This window comes from Bufo gargarizans, chromosome 4 (assembly GCF_014858855.1).
Source record: "Bufo gargarizans isolate SCDJY-AF-19 chromosome 4, ASM1485885v1, whole genome shotgun sequence".
NCBI lineage: Eukaryota > Metazoa > Chordata > Amphibia > Anura > Bufonidae > Bufo > Bufo gargarizans.
Window position 1 is genome coordinate 312,259,723 of NC_058083.1, and position 26,918 is coordinate 312,286,640.

A 26,918-nucleotide genomic window follows, 5' to 3' on the forward strand; every position below is an offset into this window, starting at 1 on the left:
TAACTTCTTTGTTTCTTAATCAGGGAGTAGCTACAGTCCCTTCCTATTTATTGGTTCCTACTAGTGAAGTTTTGAGAACGTAGGAACCAATAAATACAAAGGGACTATAGCTACTCCCTGATTAGGAAACAAAGGGTTAATGAGCTGCCTGTTGAAAAGGATAGCATTGAGATGAGTGATAAGTCCATCATTAGGATATAAAATGAGTTTGAGACAAATGTATTTGTATATGAAATGAAATGAAATGAATGTATGTTTGTAAATTATTTGAGAAGATGGGTATTTATTGATCAAGTGTGCAAGGAATATTATACAAATAATGAAAGGAGCAAGCGGATATGATGCCCCAAACAGGAGGTTTAAAAGCACTTCCACCAGATACAAAAGGTGACACGCCCCTGGTGAAGCGGTACGAAACCCAGGTCGGGCCATGAGATTTTATGAAGTTTTATATGAATGAAGCAAGTTTTATATCTTGTAAGTATAATAAAAACTTACGGTGACCACTAAGCGTATATACTTTTCCAGGACCTTATTGCTGAAGGGAGGAAAGATACTTGATATCTAGAGGAACACTAGGCATTGAGGTTCGTAACATTTGGATCTTGAGTACCATGAGGGCTAAGAAATCTCGTAAATCTCATAGATCTACAGGAAGAGAGACCTTGTGGGATTACACACCACATGTAATTATCATCCCACTATAGCTAAGACTGCGCAGAACTATTCCTCTCTTTTTTCTGAAGGAACTCTTTATAGATAAATGTCAATTCATCAAAATCTGGCAGTTTGTCTTTGCCTTAAATCTTACCATACTTGGAGAAAATAGTTTTTTTTAATGGAAAAATATAGAGAGTAAAATCAGCTACAAAAAGATTGAAAATGAATATGTTATTTAAATGTGCCTTGTCCCATTCATCTAGACTTGCTTCCTGGATCCTGTTATTGCAAACCTGGGTACGCAGGAGAAAAATGTAATCAGTGTGATCTGGGATACAAAGGATATCCAAATTGTGTAAAATGTAACTGCAGCGTTCCAGGCAGCATAAATGAAGATCCTTGTGTCGATCCATGCATTTGTAAGGTAACTGTTTAATGTTCATGAAGATACTTTGAATAACCAAGATCCAATATAAAATGTTAAATTGTTTTCTAGATTTAGACATTTCAATGATCATCAGTGTTGCCTGTTGTCTAAATTATGTTTTTGAGTAGAATCTCTACAGATGGCCAAGTTTCTACATAATTAGCAATAGAAAATTACATAGCATTCAAAAACGAGGTGAAATAAAATTGACTCTGGTACAGTATGTTTAAATTTTACAATGGAGATTAAAATTATGAAAAACAATACTGATGTATATGAATAACTAGAAAAAATACCCAGTGCTGCCCAAGTGTGAAGTGTTGGTCTGTTTGTGTGTTCATTTGATTTGTTTGAAAGTTGGCCAGGAAGCCAATCCATGCCCTCTCTTTTTACAGGGAAATTGCTAGTAGCCCTATATACCCTATAGTTACACACTGTTTATTTTATTACATTTTCCCCAAACCAGTGACCTCCACATCACCCTTATTCTTAAACTGTGACCTCAACAATGTCATGTCATCCTTAGCAGTACCCTCCACAGCACCCCACCCCTTGAACAGTTAACTCTACAGCACCCCCCCTTAGCAGGAACCTCCACAGCGCTACACCCCTTAACAGTGACTTTCACAGGACCCTGCCACCGTAACTGTGTCCTCCATAGCACTACTCCCCCTTAACTGTGACCTTTACAGTGCCCCGCCTCTTAACACTGACTTTCACAGCACTCCTGAAGGAGTTATTGGTAATTGTGGTGGTCAAATCAAGTTAAAAGGATTGCCCGTCTGGAAATTTATGGCATATAAATAGGATATGCCATAAATGTCTGATAGCTCTGGGTCCCAAATCTGGGATCCAATCCTACCTAAAGAACAGAAACATGAATGTAAAGCACATTGTGCATGTGCAGCATTATCTCCATTCACTGCTATGGGACTTCTGAAAGTAGTTGAGTGAGCAAACTCAGCTATCTTTTCAAAGTACTCTATTCGAGAATGGAAAGCAAGCCACACATGCATAGTCACCCCTCCATTCACTGCTGTGGGACTTCAGAAAATAGACAAGCAAGCATTTAACTACTTTCAGAACATTCACGGTGGTGAATGGAGAATTGTCCACTCATGTATGCCTTGCTCCCCATTTACTTTGGGACTTTTTGAGATAGGAGTGAGTTGCAGAGGTGGAACCCACACCTATTGAACATTAATAGCATAGCCTAATCCAATGATATATCATAAATATCCCAGGTGGGAAGATCCTTTTTTATACCTAGTGTTTTAAGTGATTAATACCTGCAACTCTGCTGGTCTAGTGAGTTAATGATGTCCAGTGGTGTGTCTGCCGCTTCTGACAGGAAGCTTGAAGTGCTCATCATTTTAGGCTTCTTTTTCCATCTTTGTACTTAATGACAGGACTGTTCAAAAGTGATCTAAGGCCTCTTTCACACGGGCGTTGCGGGAAAAGGTGCGGGTGCGTTGCAGGAACATGCACGATTTTTCCGTACGAGTGCAAAACATTGTAATGCGTTTTGCAAGCGTGTGAGAAAATCGGCATGTTTGGTACCCAAACCCGAACTTCTTCAAAGAAGTTCGGGTTTGGGTTAGGTATTGTGTAGATTATATTATTTTCCCTTATAATATGGTTATTAGGGAAAATAATAGCATTCTGAATACAGAATGCATAGTACAATAGCGCTGGAGGGGGTAAAAAAATAAATAAAAATATTTTAACTCACCTTAATCCACTTGATCGCGCAGCCCGGCATCTCTTCTGTCTTCTTCTTTGCTGTGTACAGGAAAAGGACCTGTGGTGATGTCACTCCGGTCATCACATGGTCCATCACATGATCCATCACCATGTTAAAAGATCATGTGACGGACCATGTGATGACCGGACGTCACCACAGGTCCTTTTTCTGCACACAGCAAAAAAGAAAACAGAAGAGAAGCCGGGCTGCGCGAGCAAGTGGATTAAGGTGAGTTTATTTTTATTTATTTTTTTACCCCTCCAGCGCTATTGTATTCAGAATGCTATTATTTTCCCTTATAACCATGTTATAAGGGAAAATAATAATGATCGGGTCTCCATCCCGATCGTCTCCTAGCAACCGTGTGTGAAAATCGCACCGCATCCGCAATTGCTTGCGGATGCTTGCGATTTTCACGCAACCCCATTTATTTCTATGGGGCCTGCGTTACGTGAAAAATGCACAAAGAGGAGCATGCTGCGATTTTCACGCAACGCACAAGTGATGCGTCAAAATGTGTGCACAGCCCCATTGAAATTAATGGGTCAGGATTCAGTGTGGGTGCAATGCGTTCAACTGACCCATCGCATCCGCACTGAATACTCGCCGGTGTGAAAGGGGCCTAAGAGCTGTATTTTAGCTGTCTTACCTGGTTGGTGTATATTGTGCAATTTTCTACTGTGTAATGTTGTTTTGTTGGCAAAGCAATGACTACAGCTAGAGGCTGAGCTATGCAATGGACTAAGGTTGTACCTGTGCTATATTTACAGTATATAGCATTTTTTAATGCTAATGGATCACTTTTTAACTGAGAGGAAGGAATGCTGTGTTGCACAAGGTCAGCAGCTTTCTTAAAAAATATGATTTTGCACTATTGTGTCATGAGATGCATATTCAGTCTGTCTATGTGTCACTACCCAGTGATTGTGTCATGTATTAAAATTATACATTTTTTCCCTAGGAAAATGTGGCAGGAAATAACTGTGATGTATGTAAGCATGGTTACTTTAACCTTAAGCGTGACAATCCAAGAGGATGTGATCAGTGCTTTTGTTCTGGAGTTTCAAATATCTGCATTAATTCTCGTCTTTCATATGCTAAGGTAAGTGAATTGATAAACTGTAAGTATTTTGCAATTCAAATATAATTATTGTTTATGGCATATCTTCAATTATTCTACACACTTTTTTTAATGTGGGTATTAATAACATAATTATGACATTATGACAAGAGCTGAAGGAATCAATTCTAAACAAATTAGATCCAACCAGAATGTTGTAAAAACTTGAGGTGGATCCAAATTTTTGTTAAGTCAATCCGGGAAAATTTTGGAGACAATGAAAAAGAGAAAAAAATAAGTGAGTCCTACCTCAAGGTATCTTACACCCATTTTCAGCCAATTGAAGCATTTTACATTTGGTTTGAATTGAATATGTGAGCCAAATTGAGACTAAATCAAATTTTAAGTACTTTTGTCATCTCTTATTATGGCAACAAACAATTTCTCTTTTTTGTGACTACTCATAGCATTCCACACTTACATTATGCACTGCATAAAACCAAGAGTATAACTATAGAAGGGAATAGATAACAGCTAGCCAGGGCCCTGGTAACCTAAACCAGTCCAAAGACCTTGCTACCACAAATGAATGTACTGTATCTTTATTGCCTGTATATATTAAACATGATAGGTAGCTGACACTTTTCCACATTTTGCATTAGAGCACAGGAGCAGAGATGAGGGCATTTCCTAAAATTAAATTCTGGTCCAATTTGGCTGAACCAGCTGTCTGATTCAATTTGGGTCAATATTTTTCCTTCTCTCTTTCATACACACATTTAGATTCTCCTGAATGAAATAACACAAGATTCTGGTTGGATATAACTTTAAAAAAATAACAAATTTGGGTTGAATTTACAAATTTTTGAATTGATTCACCCATCTCTACCCAAGAAATTCAACTTAAATTGAATTTCCAGGTTTTCAAAATTAGATCAATGGGGGTCAAAATCTTGGCACCTTTGCAGATCAGCTGTTTGAGACTTCAGAACTCAAGTAAATTCTGCAGGCTCTTCATTGTGTACATTGGTCCGTGCTGCGCAACATCATACTTTTTTGTAGCGGCTGTGCTGGATATTGTAGTTCTGTCCCATTGTCCCAAATATAAATAATTAAACCAATGTAAACAATGCTGCTCTCACTTCAAGTAGCTGATTTTCAGAGTGCCTGGAAAGTAGGACCCCTACCAATCTTATTTGTCTGCTTATTCTAAGGAGGGGATGTCTACTAACAGAACAAGAACATAGCAATAACAATATATATATAAATATATATATATATATATATATATATATATATATAGAAAAAAGGAAAGTCCAGCGGGAGCACCAGCCAAGATGTGGGTGCAACATTGAGGACGCTTCCTCAACGCTTGAGGAAGGCTCTTGTGAGCCGAAATGTCGCAAGTTTGCCATATTATGGGTGATTAAAACACTTTGTTTCACCATCAATTTTGGAGTGCAGTCCGACTTTTTCCGTCTCTCTCTCTCTCTCTCTCTCTATATATATATATATATATATATATATATATATACATATACATGATGCAGCTGTGGGGAACAGAAAGTATCCATATGTTTGGGCTTCATTTTGCAAGCATTAGTGTAGGACACCATAATTTGGTCCTCAGCTTGCAGTCCTGTCCTAATAGTATTGAACAGCCAAAGTACAAGCACTGAGAAAAATAAATACCACGTAAGCATGACCTAGCTATACTAACCTGCATCGACTTTTTAAGATAACAGATATGCATTCCCTTTAGTGGCAAAGAACTGCAGTATACCCAAACATACTTAAAAGTATATGTGTAACAAATACTTATTTCACCAGATCACCGATATGAATGGATGGTACCTTACAGAATTAGATGGTAACATCAAAATTGCACCTACAAAGGACAAATATGATGGCCCACAGCAACTAAGTATTAAAAGAGGTGATGCCCGATCCCAAGGGCTACTGGATGTGATTTATTGGTCGGCACCTGCATCATACTTACACAGCAAAGTAAGTGACATTGTCACACTTAGCTTTCCTATTTGACTGATTATTGTTACCTTTTCTCATTTTTCGAGATTAAGTGCTTTTTAATATTGAGAGGGAATAGGAATTGATATATGACAGCCTGACATCTAGACAGAATATAAAATGGTAACTAATAGATTTTCTATATTTGACAGTGAATGCTGCTGGTAATAATAAGTATAATACCCAGATTGAAGTAGCTGTAGTCAAGTTTGATGGTGAAGTTGAAATACATAAGATTTTTATTCTTCTAAAAGCTTAAAAACTATTGTATGACATACTGCAAAGTATACTGATTAGATATCCAGTAGTACCTGACCCAATCCATCCCATTCTTAGAAACCCCCTAACCAAAAACTTTTTATTTCAGCAAGGGAGTACAAATCCCCCTACAGGTCAACCTTTGCTCTCAGCCCCTATATTATGTTAATAGAAAAATAAGAAATACTTAACTAGCAGGGGTCCTTGATTCAGAATATACCATCTTCTTCTCCACAGTATAATTGTAAAGTGTTTGTGGCATGTATGAAAACATTCTTCTTAAATAATTATATACTTCAAGTCAATGTCAAGTTATAATCCCAGTTCTGAAATATTGTACATTGAGTTCCATCATTATCACCCACCAAACATATCTTTTGCAACTATGCCGGGGTTTGATAATCCAAAAGAAAAGGAACCCAGCAAAGGAGTAGCCCAGTTCAACAGAACAAACCCTTTATCCCAACTTTTTTTTAAATACTTGTGTACTCCAGACTTATGGGGTACTTAGTCAAAACCTTCCCTTTACTGTTGTATACTACTACCCAGTGAATAACTGCATTTCAGAAACTCTATTTTTCCCATTAAACCTGCATGTATAATAGTATAGCGTGGGCTATATTTTGAGATACTTTCATCCATGGTGCATCCTATGGAAATACATTTTGCAAGTGACCGTGGAAACATCAGAAAATCCAACTACAGCAGAATTTATGTGAAGGTCACAAGGCTCCTTACAAATTTATTTTCATGAGGAATCAATAACATTCCAGCTCAATATTACTTCAATTTCACAGGAAATTGCAGGCCACAAACATTTCTATGGGTGTCATAAACAGCATTGATAGATAATTTTTAGAAGAAATTCATTTTTTAGAAGTCCCCTAGAGGATAGCCATTTGAATGTGTCAGCCATGCTCCCAGACTTTTGTCAGTCCGCAAATAGAAATTCCAATTTTCAGTTTACATGTTCCAAGCTTTAACAGGTAGCAAAAGCAATGTGTTTTATCTGCTTCATAGATATTTATTATTATTTTGTTATCTCCATGTTCCCACTCACTGAATGGAATAATCGTAACACTATGTACAAATCGTTTTACTATACAAGCCTATTCTTTCCTCCACGGTGTAAAACATTGGTCTTTTGTGATGTAGTGTCAGCCTTTTCTGTCTGAATGAAACAATTTGACTTAATAAGTGAACCATATAAATTTTTGATACTTCAATAATACTGAAAGCTCTTACAAATTACCACAGTACATCTTAACTGTCATGTTACATCATGTGAATTATAGTCATGATGACATTTTTTACTCGAATGATTAAGTAGCTTACCATCACAATGGCTCCTGTAGGTTTGACTTGTTATTTATTTATTTTGAATTTATTTCTGACAGGGGACACTTATTACAAACTGCAATAAAAGGAGGCTGAATGAGAGGTGGCATTAAAGTGTATGAGGAAATTAGATCAGTTAGCTCTTTATAATGAAATGCTCCACAAGAACTAAATGGAGAACATAAATGCCAGTTAATTGATATTAGCAGCATACATTTTTTGGGAAAATATCTGATAATATATTGGAACATGCTTATAAAAGGCACCACAAAGGTCAAAAAGATATCAGATTAAAGGTGTATCAACAACATTTTTTAAATAAAAGTAATACAAAGTTTGCTTCAGCATTATTCAGCATTCCACAATATATGCTTTTAGACCAACCTATAAGAAAAAACTCACATATAATGTGTAGATAACACTGGGGTCTAGTATAATATACTGAGCCAACCCAAAAACAAAACCAATAACCCCAAAGAAAGGTGGGAGACACACATATAAAATATATGTAATTTATTGAGACATGATCACATAACAAAAAATATATGAGACATAAGGCACAAGTGTACAGGAGGGGGGGAGACCTCATGTAAGGAGGTCAGATACAACCTCTCTCCCAAACACCCAGCTGGCAGGGAAAAATATGTCACAGCCCTAGGTATACATCAGCATGAAAATTGTGAGAACTGTAGGTTCACTCAAAGTAACATATACTGGTATGCATGTTGCATGCACAGAAAGATCAATGAAAAAGTGTACAAATAGCACAAGGCAATCGAGGTGCAGCTTTTGGTCACACACCCTGGGTCCAGCATATCATGGGTAATACATGTTTTGTTGTTTTGCTCAGTTAGTTGTTACATTTCTTTTTATATCTCAATTACCACCTGCACTTGGCACACTTGCCTCTGTCTGTCTTGTACAGTTCAATGGCTATGTGCATACCTTATGCGGCCATCCCAGGTTTTTGGGTGGGCTAGTTTGCCTTGTGCTATTTGTAAATTTTTTTCATTTATCTTCCTGTGCATGTAACATACATACCAGTACATGTTACTTTGAGTGAACCTACAGTTCTCACAATTTCCATGCTGATGTATACCTAGGGCTGTGACATCTTTTTCCCTGCCAGTTGGGTGTTTGTGAGAGAGGTTGTTTGTGAGAGAGGTCCTTACATGAGGTCTCCCCCCCTCCTGTACACTTGTGCCTTATGTCTCATATATTGTTTGTTATGTGATCATGTCTCAATAAATTACATATATTTTATATGTGTGTCTCCCACTTTTCTTTGGGGTTATTGGTTTTGTTTTTGGGTTGGTTCCACAATATATGCTCCATAATGCAATTTAATGTAGCATTATTTTTATCATTCATTCAAGTATACCTTCACTGGATATTTTAAAGATTTCATCATAAAGAATTATTAAATTAAACCATATGCATTTGTACATACTACTGTGTCATAACAATTGGGGAATGGAGTTTTGTGTGGAGAGTACTGTAAACAATTATGGAACTTTTCACGTCTTTACTAAAGGCCCCTTTCACACAGGAGAGAATTCCGCCCGGGTGCAATGCGTGAGGTAAACGCATTGCATCTGCATTGAATCCGGACACATTCACTCCAATGGGGCTGTGCACATGAGCGGTGATTTTCACACATCACTTGTGCTTTGCATGAAAATAGCAGCAAGCTCTATATTGTGCGTTTTTCACGCAACGCAGGCCCCATAGAAGGCAAGCAAGTGTGGATGCGGTGCAATTTTCACGCATGGTTGTTATGAGACGATCGGGATGAGGACCCGATCTTTATTATTTTCCATTATAACATGGTTAAAAGGGAAATTAATAGCATTCTTAATACAGAATGCTAAGTAAATTAGGGATAAAGGGGTTAAAAATATATATATAATAATTAAACTCACCTCATCCACTTGTTTGCACAGTCCGGATTGTCTTCTGTCTTCTTCTTTGAGGACCTGGGAGGAAAAGGACCTTTGGTGACGTCACTGCGCTCATCACATGGTCCATCACAAAATTTGGGGACTTAAGACGTGAGAAGGTGCTAGGGACAGCAATTTGAAAGACCTGATTGTGAAAAAAACAACTGAAAAAAAAAAACCATTTATAAGTGCAGGGAAAGGATGGGAAGGAATCATTTCACAGCATCTTAGTGCAGTGCGAGATGCCAGAGGGCGCTAGGGACAGTGCTAGAAAAGTGATTTACAAGTGCAGGGAAAGATTATTTGGGGATCCAAATAGCTATTATACAGCTCTATCATGCCAGCAATTTGTTCTTGGGGTGCAAATGCTATGTTGAAAAGCCTTTAGTGGCTTATATCTTTTCAAACAAGAAAAATATATACACAGATAACTTCTGCAGTTATATGTGTTGAAAGCGTGCAGAAAGAAAAAAAAATGCACTTCAGTGGTGCATCTATTTGTGGCAAAAGCACTTAGTGACCAATTTTATTATAGAAAGAAAAAAATAAACGCACTTCACTGGTGCATTTATTTCTGCTAAAAGTGTTTACTGGCCTATTTCAGTACAAAAAGAAAAATATATTCTCAGTTTACATCGGCAGACATAAAGGTCCCATAAGAAAGTTGATAAACTAAATGTGGAAATCAACAAGCAGTAGTAAATACCCCAAAAGTGTGCGCCGATTCCTTTTGGGAGTAGGAGACTGAGGTAATTGGCGCTCACTTTTGGAGTATTTACTACTTCTTGTGTTGAAAGTGTACAGAAAAAAAAAGAAATACGCACTTCACTGGTGCACTTATTTATGGTAAAAGCGTTTAGTGGCCTATTTCATTGTAGAAAGAAAAAAATATATGCACTTCACTGGTGCAGTTTTTTGTGGCAAAAGGATTTAGTGGCCTATTTCATTATAAAAAAAAATGCACACACTTTACTGGTGCAGTTTTCTGTGGCAAAAGCATTCAATGGCCTATTTCAATACAGAAAGAAAAATATAAATGCACTTCACTGATGCAGTTATTTGTGGTAAAAGCGTTCAGAGGCCTATTTCATTATAGAAAGATAAAAATATACGCACTTCACTGGTGCAGTTATTTGTGGCAAAAGCGTTTACTGGCCTATTTCAGTACAAAAAGAAAAATCAGTTTACGTCGGCGGTTATATGTGTTGAAAGTGTACAGAAAGAAAAAAAAATATGCACTTCACTGGTGCACTTATTTGTGGTAAAAGCATTTAGTGACATATTTCATTATAGAAAGAAAAAAATATACGCACTTCACTGGTGCAGTTTTTTGTGGCAAAAGCTTTAGTGGCATATTTCAGTACAGAAAGAAAAAAATATACGCACTTCACTGGTGCAGTTATTTGTGGTAAAAGCATTCAGTTGCCTATTTCATTATAGAAAGAAAAAATATACGCACTTCACTGGTGCATTTATTTCTGCTAAAATTGTTTAGTTGCATATTTCATTATAGAAAGAAAAAAATATACGCACTATTTCAGTACAAAAAGAAAAATATTTTCTCAGTTCACTTAAGCGATGTGCTAAAAGCGTACAGAAAGAAAAAATACTCACTTCACTGGTGCAGTTATTTGTGGCAAAAGCGTTCACTGGCCTATTTCAGTACAAAAAGAAAAATATATTCTCAGTTTATGCCGGCGGTTATATGTGTTGAAAGTGTACAGAAAGAAAAAAAATATGCACTTCACTGGTGCACTTATTTGTGGTAAAAGCATTTAGTGGCCTATTTCATTATAGAAAGATAAAAATATACGCACTTCACTGGTGCAGTTATTTGTGGCAAAAGTGTTTACTGGCCTATTTCAGTACAAAAAGAAAAATCAGTTTACGTCGGCGGTTATATGTGTAGAAAGTGTACAGAAAGAAAAAAAAATAATGCATTTCACTGGTGCACTTATTTGTGGTAAAAGCATTTAGTGGCCTATTTCATTATAGAAAGAAAAAATATACGCACTTCACTGGTGCATTTATTTCTGCTAAAATTGTTTATTTGCCTATTTCATTATAGAAATAAAAAAATATACGCACTATTTCAGTACAAAAAGAAAAATATTTTCTCAGTTCACATAAGCGGTTATATGTTCTGAAAGCGTACAGAAAGAAAAAATACTCACTTCACTGGTGCAGTTATTTGTGGCAAAAGCTTTAGTGGCATATTTCAGTACAGAAAGAAAAATATATATGCACTTCACTGGTGCAGTTATTTGTGGTAAAAGCATTCAGTTGCCTATTTCATTATAGAAAGAAAAAATATACGCACTTCACTGGTGCATTTATTTCTGCTAAAATTGTTTAGTTGCCTATTTCATTATAGAAATAAAAAAATATACGCACTATTTCAGTACAAAAAGAAAAATATTTTCTCAGTTCACATAAGCGGTTATATGTTCTGAAAGCGTACAGAAAGAAAAAATACTCACTTCACTGGTGCAGTTATTTGTGGCAAAGGCATTTTGTGGTCTATTTAATTATAGAAATAAAAAAAACTATACGCACTACACTGGTGCAGTTATTTGTGGAAAAAGGGTTTAGTTGCCTATTTCATTATAGAAAGAAAAAAATATATGCACTTCACTGGTGCAGTTATTTGTGTTAAAAGGGTTTAGTGGCCTATTTCAGTACACAAATACAAATGTATACGTACTCCACTAGTGCAATTATTTCTGCTAAAAGCATTCACTGGCCTATTTCAGTACAAAAAGAAAAATATTTTCTCAGTTCACTTCTGCAGTTATATGTGGTGAAAGCGTCCAGTGTCCTATTTCAGTATAAAAAGGAAAAAATATACACACTTCACTGGTGCATTTATTTCTGCTAAAAGCGTTTTCTTGCTTTTTTCAGTACAAAAAGAAAAATATATACACATTTCACTTCTGCAGTAATTATTATTTCAGTACAAAAACAAAATATATTCAGAGTTTACTTTTGCAGTTATATGTGGTAAAATCTTTAGTGACGTATTTTGGCAGAAAAAATATATATATTCCGTGTTGAGCGCTGCAGTAATATTTGTGGTGAAATCTTTATTGACGGATTTCGGTAGAAAAACACATTTTATTCAGTGTTCAGCGCTGCAGTTATATGCAGTAAAATCTTTATTGACATATTTCTGTCGGAAAAAATATATATATTCATTGGTCCGCGCTGCGGTTATATGTGGTAAAATCTTTATTGACATATTTCTGTCGAAAAAAATATATATATTTAGTGGTCCGCTGCGGTTATATGTGGTAAAATCTCCATGATGTCACCATGATAAATCTGCAGCGTGGGGGCACGTGTGGCTTCTGCACACCTTCAAATGTATCCATCAGCCTGGCGAATAGATAACGGATGACCTAGAAGCTTCATGACCTTCCCAGGAGCTGCTGTCAGGAGTAGTGATGAGCAGGAGGTGCCATATTCGATTTTGCAATATTTTGCGAATATTCAATTGAATATTTGGCTTATATTCTTCAAAATCAAATATTCATCATTATTCTATTTATCGCGAATAATATAAAATTTTATTTTTTGTATATCGCAATTTTCTTTTAACTGTATAAGGCAACTTTCCTATTGGTTGGCTATTTAGAATATTCAATTTTTTTTTCCAATTTGCACAGTTGTTTGCATACTCCTCCCTGACAAGCATCCCCAGTCACTATGGGAATGCCTGTGGGTTAGAAAATCCCATTGGATTTGAGTTTCCCCTGAGATGGTGAAAACTCAGATCCGATTGTATATTCTCACCCACAAGCGATCCTATGGTAACATGGACGCTTGTCAGGGAGGAGAATGCGATTGGAAAAAAAAAAGACGAATATTCAAAATAACGAATATTTGCTATATTGCTATATATTTATTTTTAAGAATATTCGTCATATTCTAAAACACCAAGTTATAGCAATATAGTGAATATTCGTGAAATACACATAGACTGCAATTTAGATAATATAGTGCTATAGTATTTTTTTTTATAGTGTACATTTTTTCCAAATCTGAACTTCGGAAAAGACAAAAAAAAATTGACTATTAAAAAAAAAATTATAGCACTATATTAGCTAAATTGCGTGAATATGTGTATTTTACGAATATTCACTATATTGCTATAACATCATTTTTTTTGAATATTTGTAATATTCTAAAACTAGAATATATAGCAATATAGCGAATATTTGTAAAATTTTTATATTTCCTACCTAAGTTTTCCTACCATTTTGTAGCTGGCATTAGTGATGAGCGGCAGGGGCAATATTCGAATTCGCAATATTTCACAAATATTTTGTAGAATATTCGTCATATATTCGCTAATTAGAAAATTTGCCATTATTTTCTTGATTGCGAAAATTGCCAATGTAATATTCGCGGAAATCGCACGCAATACAGGCGTGGGTCACTTTTGCTACATTTTCCAAGCTGCTAGAAGTTTCCTGAGACTGGAGAAAATGGTTGGCACAGCAGAACATTAAAAATTGCTTTATATGCAGATAGAGTGCTCCAATATATTTACAATTGCACTAATCACCAATTAAAGAGGTTGTCTGGTCCCAAAAAAAATATAAAATTATATTTGCTCCTAACACCCCTCACTCTGCATATATATGCCTCCAATACCTGTTTTTTTATGTGTGAGCTCTCCTTCCCCTTGGAAGACATCACATTATCCTGGGAGATCTGTTTACTTTCTCTCCTTGTTTTGTTGAATACATAACTTTATTTATAAACAAGCCTGGCTGCACTGCACAGAGATGAGTCACAGTCTGGCCACGCCCCCCACTCTGCTCTGTCTGCAGCAGCTACACCATCTATAACTCCTATGTCTATCTTTCTACACCCAGACATGAATCTACTTCTCACTCAGTATCTAAATCCCATTACTGACAGTCCACAGGCTCTTCCCTCACCATTTCAAGAGTGTAATAAACAGCTGGAATCGGCAAGCACATTCAAACACATCTGTATCTAATCCTAACATGTATGTGAGCGTCCTGATGAAGTGTGTATCTAATCCCATTTTGTATGATACAGCCTGGTGAGCTGTGTATCTAATTTCATGTTGTATGACACAGCCTGCTGAGCTGTGTATCTAATACCATCTCTTACAATACAGCCTGCTGAGCTGTGTATCTAATCCCATCTCTTACAATACAGCCTGCTGAGCTGTGTATCTCATCCCATTTTGTACGATACAGCCTGCTGAGCTGTGTATCTAATCCCATTTATATGATACAGCCTGCTGAGTTGTGTATCTAATCTCATTTTGTATGATACAGCCTGCTGAGCTGTGTATCTAATCCCATTTTGTATGATACAGCCTGCTGAGCTTTCTATCTAATTCCATTTTGTATGATACAGCCTGCTGAGCTGTGTATCCAATCCCATCTTCTATGATACAGCCTGCTGAGCTGTGTATCTAATCCCATTTTGTATGATACAGCCTGCTGAGCTATGTATCTAATCCCATTTTGTATGATACAGCCTGCTGAGCTGTGTATCTAATCCCATTTTGTATGATACAGCCCGCTGAGCTGTCTATATTGATTTCTATGGATTTCAGGTCTGCATTATGAGGACCAGAATAAGACATGTTCTTTTTTTTTTTTTTGCAGAACTGACATACGGATGCGTAAAACACATGGACTTCATCAGTGTGCTTTCCACATCCATATCTCAGTACAGCAAAAGATAGAACATGTCTTATTCTGGTCCTCATAAAGCCCATAGAACTCAATGGCTCTGGAAAAAATGTACATCTCACATAGGCAGTATCCTTATTTAGCAGATCTGCTACTTGGAGAAAGCAGAACAGACACGGTCCTGTGCATGAGGCCTAATTTTATCTATTTTGGTCCTCACTGCTGAAGGGTTTTTCTTGGGCCAACATGTGTGATACACATGAGATAAGACCATGATCAGCCTGGGAAACACGGTCCGCGTGTCGTCGTATCTCCCAGGCTGACCGGACTCTCCTGACCGAACTGACGATATGACAGTAATTTATGATACAGCCAGTCTCTTATCTGGTCAGGGAAACCAAGGTTGGCCTGGAAATTGTGGTTGACACATGGACTGAGACATGGATTCCTGGGCCGATCACAGTAGCTTGCATAACAGTGTCATCCACAGTGCCCCCATAAGAGTTACATCCACAGTGTCCCCATAACAGTGACATCTAGTGCACCCCCATAGCAGTGACATCCACAGTGCTCCCATAACCATAACAGTGGCATCCACAGATCCCACATAAGAGTGACGTCCACAGGCCCCCATAACAGTGACATCCACAGTGCCCGCATAACAGTGACATCCACAGTGCCCCATAACAGTGGCATCCACAGTGCACCCATAACAGTGACTCCACAGTGCCTCCATAACAGTGACATCTAGAGCACCTCCATAACAGTGTCACTGGTATGGGAGCACTGTGGATATCACTATTATGGGGTCACTCTAGATGTTATCTACAGTTCCCCACAACAGTGTCATCCACAGTGTCCCCATAACAGTGACGTCCACAGGCCCCCATAACAGTGACATCCGCAGTGCCCGCATAACAGTGACATCCACAGTGCCCCATAACAGTGACATCCATAGTGCACCCATAACAGTGACTCCACAGTGCCTCCATAACAGTGACATCTCGAGCACCTCCATAACAGTGTCACTGGTATGGGAGCACTGTGGATATCACTGTTATGGGGTCACTCTAGATGTTATATACAGTTCCCCACAACAGTGCCATCCACATTCCCCTATAACAGTGCCATCCACAGTGCCCCTAATGACATCCACAGTGCAACTAATGACATCCACAGTGCCTCCAAAGTGCCCCCATGTGCGATGCCCCCACAGTGCCCTAATTTGCCACCTACAGTGCCCCTAATGACATCCACAGTGCACCCATATGCCATCCACGGTGCTCCTAATGACATCCACAGTGCCCCCAAAGTGCTCCATGTGCAATCTACAGTGCCCTCATTTGCCATCCACAGTGCACCCATGTGCCATCTACAGTGTCCTCAAAGTGACCATGTGCCATCCACAGTGCCCCTAATGACATCCACTGTGTCCCCAAAGTGCCCCCATATGCCATCCACAGTGCCCCTAATGACATCCACAGTGCCCCCAAAGTGCCCATGTGCCATCCACAGTGCCCCTAATGACATCCACTGTGTCCCCAAAGTGCCCCCATATGCTTTTCACAGTGCCCCTAATGACATTCACAGTGCCCCATGTGCCATCCATAGTGCCCCTAATGACATCCACAGTGCCCACAAGGGTACACATGTGCCATCCAAAGTGTCCCCATGTGCCATCCACAGCTCCCCCAATAACCTCCACAGCATAGCGATCAGCCTTTGTAGCTGATCGCAATGCTGTCACTCATGTACAGAGCTTACATTGCACTGTACATGAGTCAGTACAGGCTTCACATAGAAGCCTGCACACTGAGAAGATGGCTGGCGGTTCTGTTGCATGCGCCTGCGTTGGTAAAACTGAGGCCGGCGATTCGACTCGCAGGAGGCGGTGACGTTATTAGTGACGATGCCCGGAAGAACAGAAAAGCCATCTGGAGGTGACCAGGAGGCAAGCTCGTGACCAGGAGGCAGATCTCAAGAACTGCTGTACTGTGGAAGTTAAGTATGTAAGCAATAATCTTTCCTCCACAGGTTAGATTTTTAAAGCCAAAAAAAGTTTAAGCCCAGAGAACTCCTTTAACGATGCGCATATTTTGGCGCAATATGTGAAACTTCACATTTTAGCAGGTCTGACTACATATTACTAATTGGTGCACTATGTATTGTGACATCACAGCACTATGTCAGTAGCATGTATGTATGGACAGCATACACTACACTATATCAGGATATAACCTACACTGACTATCTCCCACTAACTATCTGTATTATATATATATAAGCTATCTAACTATCTATCTAATGTAGTGTGGGAAGCACAGAGCACAGCAATGACACTGCTGTCTCTCTCAGAACTATATAGCTACACTATATCAGGATATAACCTACACTGACTATCTCCCACTAACTATCTGTATTATATATATATAAGCTATCTAACTGTCTATCTAATGTAGTGTGGGAAGCACAGAGCACAGCAATGACACTGCTGTCTCTCTCAGAACTATATAGCTACACTATAGCAGGATATAACCTACACTGACTATCTCCCACTAACTATCTGCAGTATATATATAAGCTATCTAACTATCTATCTAATGTAGTGTGGGAAGCACAGAGCACAGCAATGTCACTGCTGTCTCTCTCAGAACTATATAGCTACACTATATCAGGATATAACCTACACTGACTATCTCCCACTAACTATCTGCAGTATATATATAAGCTATCTAACTATCTATCTAATGTAGTGTGGGAAGCACAGAGCACAGCAATGACACTGCTGTCTGTCTCAGAACTATATAGCTACACTATAGCAGGATATAACCTACACTGACTATCTCCCACTAACTATCTGTATTATATATATAAGCTATCTAACTATCTATCTAATGTAGTGTGGGAAGCACAGAGCACAGCAATGACACTGCTGTCTGTCTCAGAACTATATAGCTACACTATAGCAGGATATAACCTACACTGACTATCTCCCACTAACTATCTGCAGTATATATATAAGCTATCTAACTATCTATCTAATGTAGTGTGGGAAGCACAGAGCACAGCAATGACACTGCTGTCTGTCTCAGAACTATATAGCTACACTATATCAGGATATAACCTACACTGACTATCTCCCACTAACTATCTGCAGTATATATATAAGCTATCTAACTATCTATCTAATGTAGTGTGGGAAGCACAGAGCACAGCAATGACACTGCTGTCTGTCTCAGAACTATATAGCTACACTATAGCAGGATATAACCTACACTGACTATCTCCCACTAACTATCTGCAGTATATATATATAAGCTATCTAACTATCTATCTAATGTAGTGTGGGAAGCACAGAGCACAGCAATGACACTGCTGTCTGTCTCAGAACTATATAGCTACACTATATCAGGATATAACCTACACTGACTATCTCCCACTAACTATCTGTATTATATATATAAGCTATCTAACTATCTATCTAATGTAGTGTGGGAAGCACAGAGCACAGCAATGACACTGCTGTCTCTCTCAGAACTATATAGCTACACTATATCAGGATATAACCTACACTGACTATCTCCCACTAACTATCTGTATTATATATATAAGCTATCTAACTATCTATCTAATGTAGTGTGGGAAGCACAGAGCACAGCAATGACACTGCTGTCTCTCTCAGAACTATATAGCTACACTATAGCAGGATATAACCTACACTGACTATCTCCCACTAACTATCTGCAGTATATATATAAGCTATCTAACTATCTATCTAATGTAGTGTGGGAAGCACAGAGCACAGCAATGACACTGCTGTCTGTCTCAGAACTATATAGCTACACTATATCAGGATATAACCTACACTGACTATCTCCCACTAACTATCTGTATTATATATATAAGCTATCTAACTATCTATCTAATGTAGTGTGGGAAGCACAGAGCACAGCAATGACACTGCTGTCTCTCTCAGAACTATATAGCTACACTATATCAGGATATAACCTACACTGACTATCTCCCACTAACTATCTGTATTATATATATAAGCTATCTAACTATCTATCTAATGTAGTGTGGGAAGCACAGAGCACAGCAATGACACTGCTGTCTGTCTCAGAACTATATAGCTACACTATAGCAGGATATAACCTACACTGACTATCTCCCACTAACTATCTGTATTATATATATAAGCTATCTAACTATCTATCTAATGTAGTGTGGGAAGCACAGAGCACAGCAATGTCTGCTGTCTCTCTCAGAACTATATAGCTACACTATATCAGGATATAACCTACACTGACTATCTCCCACTAACTATCTGTATATATATATATAAGCTATCTAACTATCTATCTAATGTAGTGTGGGAAGCACAGAGCACAGCAATGTCACTGCTGTCTCTCTCAGAACTATATAGCTACACTATAGCAGGATATAACCTACACTGACTATCTCCCACTAACTATCTGCAGTATATATATAAGCTATCTAACTATCTATCTAATGTAGTGTGGGAAGCACAGAGCACAGCAATGACACTGCTGTCTCTCTCAGAACTATATAGCTACACTATATCAGGATATAACCTACACTGACTATCTCCCACTAACTATCTGCAGTATATATATAAGCTATCTAACTATCTATCTAATGTAGTGTGGGAAGCACAGAGCACAGCAATGACACTGCTGTCTCTCTCAGAACTATATAGCTACACTATATCAGGATATAACCTACACTGACTATCTCCCACTAACTATCTGTATTATATATATAAGCTATCTAACTATCTATCTAATGTAGTGTGGGAAGCACAGAGCACAGCAATGTACACTGCTGTCTGTCTCAGAACTATATAGCTACACTATATCAGGATATAACCTACACTGACTATCTCCCACTAACTATCTGCAGTATATATATAAGCTATCTAACTATCTATCTAATGTAGTGTGGGAAGCACAGAGCACAGCAATGACACTGCTGTCTCTCTCAGAACTATATAGCTACACTATAGCAGGATATAACCTACACTGACTATCTCCCACTAACTATCTGCAGTATATATATAAGCTATCTAACTCTCTATCTAATGTAGTGTGGAAAGCACAGAGCACAGCAATGTCACTGCTGTCTGTCTCTCAGAACTATATAGCTACACTATAGCAGGATATAACCTACACTGACTATCTCCCACTAACTATCTGCAGTATATATATATAAGCTATCTAACTATCTATCTAATGTAGTGTGGGAAGCACAGAGCACAGCAATGACACTGCTGTCTCTCTCAGAACTATATAGCTACACTATATCAGGATATAACCTACACTGACTATCTCCCACTAACTATCTGTATTATATATATAAGCTATCTAACTATCTATCTAATGTAGTGTGGGAAGCACAGAGCACAGCAATGTCACTGCTGTCTGTCTCAGAACTATATAGCTACACTATATCAGGATATAACCTACACTGACTATCTCCCACTAACTATCTGTATTATATATATAAGCTATCTAACTATCTATCTAATGTAGTGTGGGAAGCACAGAGCACAGCAATGACACTGCTGTCTGTCTCAGAACTATATAGCTACACTATAGCAGGATATAACCTACACTGACTATCTCCCACTAACTATCTGTATTATATATATAAGCTATCTAACTATCTATCTAATGTAGTGTGGGAAGCACAGAGCACAGCAATGTCACTGCTGTCTGTCTCAGAACTATATAGCTACACTATATCAGGATATAACCTACACTGACTATCTCCCACTAACTATCTGTATTATATATATAAGCTATCTAACTATCTATCTAATGTAGTGTGGGAAGCACAGAGCACAGCAATGACACTGCTGTCTGTCTCAGAACTATATAGCTACACTATAGCAGGATATAACCTACACTGACTATCTCCCACTAACTATCTGTATTATATATATAAGCTATCTAACTATCTATCTAATGTAGTGTGGGAAGCACAGAGCACAGCAATGTCACTGCTGTCTGTCTCAGAACTATATAGCTACACTATATCAGGATATAACCTACACTGACTATCTCCCACTAACTATCTGTATTATATATATAAGCTATCTAACTATCTATCTAATGTAGTGTGGGAAGCACAGAGCACAGCAATGACACTGCTGTCTCTCTCAGAACTATATAGCTACACTATAGCAGGATATAACCTACACTGACTATCTCCCACTAACTATCTGCAGTATATATATAAGCTATCTAACTATCTATCTAATGTAGTGTGGGAAGCACAGAGCACAGCAATGACACTGCTGTCTCTCTCAGAACTATATAGCTACACTATATCAGGATATAACCTACACTGACTATCTCCCACTAACTATCTGCAGTATATATATAAGCTATCTAACTATCTATCTAATGTAGTGTGGGAAGCACAGAGCACAGCAATGACACTGCTGTCTGTCTCAGAACTATATAGCTACACTATATCAGGATATAACCTACACTGACTATCTCCCACTAACTATCTGTAGTATATATATAAGCTATCTAACTATCTATCTAATGTAGTGTGGGAAGCACAGAGCACAGCAATGACACTGCTGTCTGTCTCAGAACTATATAGCTACACTATATCAGGATATAACCTACACTGACTATCTCCCACTAACTATCTGCAGTATATATATAAGCTATCTAACTGTCTATCTAATGTAGTGTGGGAAGCACAGAGCACAGCAATGACACTGCTGTCTGTCTCTCAGAACTATATAGCTACACTATAGCAGGATATAACCTACACTGACTATCTCCCACTAACTATCTGCAGTATATATATATAAGCTATCTAACTATCTATCTAATGTAGTGTGGGAAGCACAGAGCACAGCAATGACACTGCTGTCTGTCTCAGAACTATATAGCTACACTATAGCAGGATATAACCTACACTGACTATCTACCACTAACTATCTGTATTATATATATAAGCTATCTAACTATCTATCTAATGTAGTGTGGGAAGCACAGAGCACAGCAATGACACTGCTGTCTGTCTCAGAACTATATAGCTACACTATAGCAGGATATAACCTACACTGACTATCTCCCACTAACTATCTGTATTATATATATAAGCTATCTAACTATCTATCTAATGTAGTGTGGGAAGCACAGAGCACAGCAATGACACTGCTGTCTGTCTCAGAACTATATAGCTACACTATAGCAGGATATAACCTACACTGACTATCTCCCACTATCTGCAGTATATATATAAGCTATCTAACTATCTATCTAATGTAGTGTGGGAAGCACAGAGCACAGCAATGACACTGCTGTCTCTCTCAGAACTATATAGCTACACTATATCAGGATATAACCTACACTGACTATCTCCCACTAACTATCTGTATTATATATATATATATATATATATATATATAAGCTATCTAACTATCTATCTAATGTAGTGTGGAAAGCACAGAGCACAGCAATGACACTGCTGTCTCTCTCAGAACTATATAGCTACACTATATCAGGATATAACCTACACTGACTATCTCCCACTAACTATCTGTATTATATATATATATATATATATATATATATATAAGCTATCTAACTATCTATCTAATGTAGTGTGGAAAGCACAGAGCACAGCAATGACACTGCTGTCTGTCTCTCAGAACTATATAGCTACACTATATCAGGATATAACCTACACTGACTATCTCCACTAACTATCTGCAGTATATATATAAGCTATCTAACTATCTATCTAATGTAGTGTGGGAAGCACAGAGCACAGCAATGACACTGCTGTCTCTCTCAGAACTATATAGCTACACTATAGCAGGATATAACCTACACTGACTATCTCCCACTAACTATCTGCAGTATATATATAAGCTATCTAACTATCTATCTAATGTAGTGTGGGAAGCACAGAGCACAGCAATGTCACTGCTGTCTCTCTCAGAACTATATAGCTACACTATAGCAGGATATAACCTACACTGACTATCTCCCACTAACTATCTGTATTATATATATAAGCTATCTAACTATCTATCTAATGTAGTGTGGGAAGCACAGAGCACAGCAATGTCACTGCTGTCTGTCTCAGAACTATATAGCTACACTATATCAGGATATAACCTACACTGACTATCTCCCACTAACTATCTGTATTATATATATAAGCTATCTAACTATCTATCTAATGTAGTGTGGGAAGCACAGAGCACAGCAATGTCACTGCTGTCTGTCTCAGAACTATATAGCTACACTATAGCAGGATATAACCTACACTGACTATCTCCCACTAACTATCTGTATTATATATATAAGCTATCTAACTATCTATCTAATGTAGTGTGGGAAGCACAGAGCACAGCAATGACACTGCTGTCTCTCTCAGAACTATATAGCTACACTATATCAGGATATAACCTACACTGACTATCTCCCACTAACTATCTGCAGTATATATATAAGCTATCTAACTATCTATCTAATGTAGTGTGGAAAGCACAGAGCACAGCAATGTCACTGCTGTCTCTCTCAGATCTATATAGCTACACTATATCAGGATATAACCTACACTGACTATCTACCACTAACTATCTGTATATATATATATAAGCTATCTAACTATCTATCTAATGTAGTGTGGGAAGCACAGAGCACAGCAATGTCACTGCTGTCTCTCAGAACTATATAGCTACACTATAGCAGGATATAACCTACACTGACTATCTCCCACTAACTATCTGCAGTATATATATAAGCTATCTAACTATCTATCTAATGTAGTGTGGGAAGCACAGAGCACAGCAATGACACTGCTGTCTCTCTCAGATCTATATAGCTACACTGTATCAGGATATAACCTACACTGACTATCTCCCACTAACTATCTGCAGTATATATATAAGCTATCTAACTATCTATCTAATGTAGTGTGGAAAGCACAGAGCACAGCAAGTGACACTGCTGTCTGTCTCAGAACTATATAGCTACACTATATCAGGATATAACCTACACTGACTATCTCCCACTAACTATCTGTATTATATATATAAGCTATCTAACTATCTATCTAATGTAGTGTGGGGAGCACAGAGCACAGCAATGACACTGCTGTCTCTCTCAGAACTATATAGCTACACTATAGCAGGATATAACCTACACTGACTATCTCCCACTAACTATCTGTATTATATATATATAAGCTATCTAACTATCTATCTAATGTAGTGTGGAAAGCACAGAGCACAGCAGTGACACTGCTCTCTCTCAGAACTCCATAAAACTACAGAAAGTGGCTGCTGGGGAGGTTCTTATATAGTAAGGGGCAGGCAGCTTTCCTATTGGTTGCTAGGGATGCTTCTAAGCTCAGACAAAGACATTGCAGCCTTCTCATTGGCCCACAAGCAAGAGGCAGGGAAGGATCATGGTTTCAGATGTAAAAAAAATAATTAGAATATTCGAAAATACGAATATATCACTATATTCTAAATCTTCGCTATTTGAATATTCATGCCCAACACTAGCTGGCAACATAGTGGCTCATTGGTTAGCAGATGCAGCGCTGGGGTCCTAGGTTCGAATCTGACCAAGGACATAATCTGCATGGAGTTTGTTTATATTATCCCCATGTTTGCGTGGGTTTTCTCCAGGTATTCTGGTTTTCTCCCACACTCCAAATACATACTGATAGAGACCTTAGATGGTGAGCTCTGTTGGGGACAACTCAATACTGTTGTCTGTAAAGCACTGTGGAATATAGCAGTGTGTAAAATAAATAAATGTAACTCCTTCACCTAGCTGACTAACCTGCTGAATCTGACATAAATTCATCAGAGCACAGTTTATGTTGTGTCAGCTCTATTCGCTCTACTGTACCTCTCTTCTCTCAGTGTTAAATAAAGCATTAGGGTGGGGGACTAAGGTATCCGCAGGAGATTAGAATGTGGAATAGGCAGGTTTTCAGAAGGGAGAGTGATCAAATAGGCCATTCTATGTTTAGATACAGTTTAGATAGAGGGGAAAGAACACAATAGCCAGTTTTTTTTTTTTTGGGGGGGGGGGGGGAGAATTCAATATGCTGCAGAAAAAGAAGAGAGGATATGCCAGGCAGTTTGAAGGTGGAGAAATTATATAAGCTGTGCATAAGTGAGAGGGAGGAGATAACTCTAAGTGCCTGTTATCTCAATGGCTTTTTCAGTGGAATTTTAGAACTGTATCGAGAAGGGACATGAGTTATTGGAGAGGCAAAAAAGACACGGCCGCCAGTACATTTTTTGTGAAATTTTTGTGCCAAAACTCTGCTCAAAAGCCATTATGTGAACTTCCCTATAGCAGGCTGTCGGATGAGGGATCATACACTCCTCAGCATCAGTGTCTGTCAGGCCAAGTGACAAGAGATCCCTCATGGATTGTAGCAGGGAAAAAACAGTACAGGAAAAAAAAGCTATGTTAGTACATGACAAATCGAGAGGACAGAAGCATCCTGGACACACAAACCTCATATTCTTTATGTTTTGATGGTTGGAGCACAACAGCATCAGTGTAAAACTAAGAGCAGGATGCAAGCTGCAAATAAGGAAGGTCTGAGTATGAACAAAAAAATTAAAGGGGTTGTCTCATCCGAGACAATGGGGGCAATTCAGGATATGTCAGGAGAGGTGGCAGGACCTATTCAAAGATGAAACCAGTTAGGCAAGTTATATATCCTGTAGCAATTTTAGTAACAGCAGACTATTTAGAAGTTTTGTAGCTAGTATGTTATACTCAATAATGCAATACTCATGTGTTTAAAGGCAATCAAGTTCCATTAAGGACAAAGCTGGTAAAAAAAAAAGACACAATCTTCATTAATGTTAGCAGATGCAAGAACCATTGTTGTTTAAAGGAATAGAAATGTATGAATGATACAAAAGGCACTATGATTAAAAAAAAAAATGCAGTGCTCGAGTGAACAGCCTTAAGAACAGTCATAAGCTCAGAAGCCAAAAACAGTTAAAAATAAATGTAAGAAAATCCATTTTACTTTTCCCCAGCCTCTTTCGCTGTGCCACAACTAAGATAGAGCTGTAGTTTAAAAGACATTCTCTGCAGAGTCATAAAGTATGATGGTTGTGATATGCTCAGCTAGTTTCCCAGTGTTCTGTTAAAATTCTCATTAAGTCAAAGGAACTTTAGCAACTTCTGCGTTCCATATATTTTCTAGTGTATCAGTATCCAGCATCTGGCCTGTATTTCATTATACCTTCAAAAGAACACAAAAAAATATGGAATTATAAATGTGGGAATAGTTTGAGATCCTGTGAAGTGAAAGATTTCTTGATAAGTTATAAGCTTTTTGAGGATTCAGAAGATGTGGCCATTTTGTAATGCTTAAATTTAAAGTGAAACGGATATAATAGGAGGAATTTATTTCGGCTGGTGTTTCACATGCCAGTTTTAATCAGAAGCACACTGGGGTAAGTTGCACCACATTTATAAGATGCACAGACCTCTTAATAAATTTTGCATAACCTATAAGGATAAGCTGGAGTGCATTTGCACAAACATGTTCAGCACTTTGAGTGAGGAAACACAAAGTTTTATAGATGCTCACCCGTCTCTTGTCATGCTAGGTGCTCAACGTCTGACTGACAGCCCAGTCAGCAGGGGAGTGTATAGAAATAAACTTGATTAATAGACTGGCACACTTTATCTGGCAGCAAGTAGAAAGCGGACAGATTGTATTAAATATACCGTAGGTT

At 38.0% G+C, this 26,918-nt stretch overlaps 1 protein-coding gene across 1 annotated transcript in view; it reads left to right on the forward strand.

The window, feature by feature from the left end:
- The window catches only part of LAMA2 (laminin subunit alpha 2), a 772,405-nt gene that overhangs the window by 117,023 nt on the left and 628,464 nt on the right, over positions 1 to 26,918 (forward strand). Inside the window, exons 8-10 of the mRNA XM_044291170.1 lie at positions 924 to 1,084; positions 3,793 to 3,933; positions 5,722 to 5,898. Coding sequence (XP_044147105.1) covers positions 924 to 1,084; positions 3,793 to 3,933; positions 5,722 to 5,898 — 479 coding nt within the window. The remainder of the gene's footprint in view (positions 1 to 923; positions 1,085 to 3,792; positions 3,934 to 5,721; positions 5,899 to 26,918) is intronic.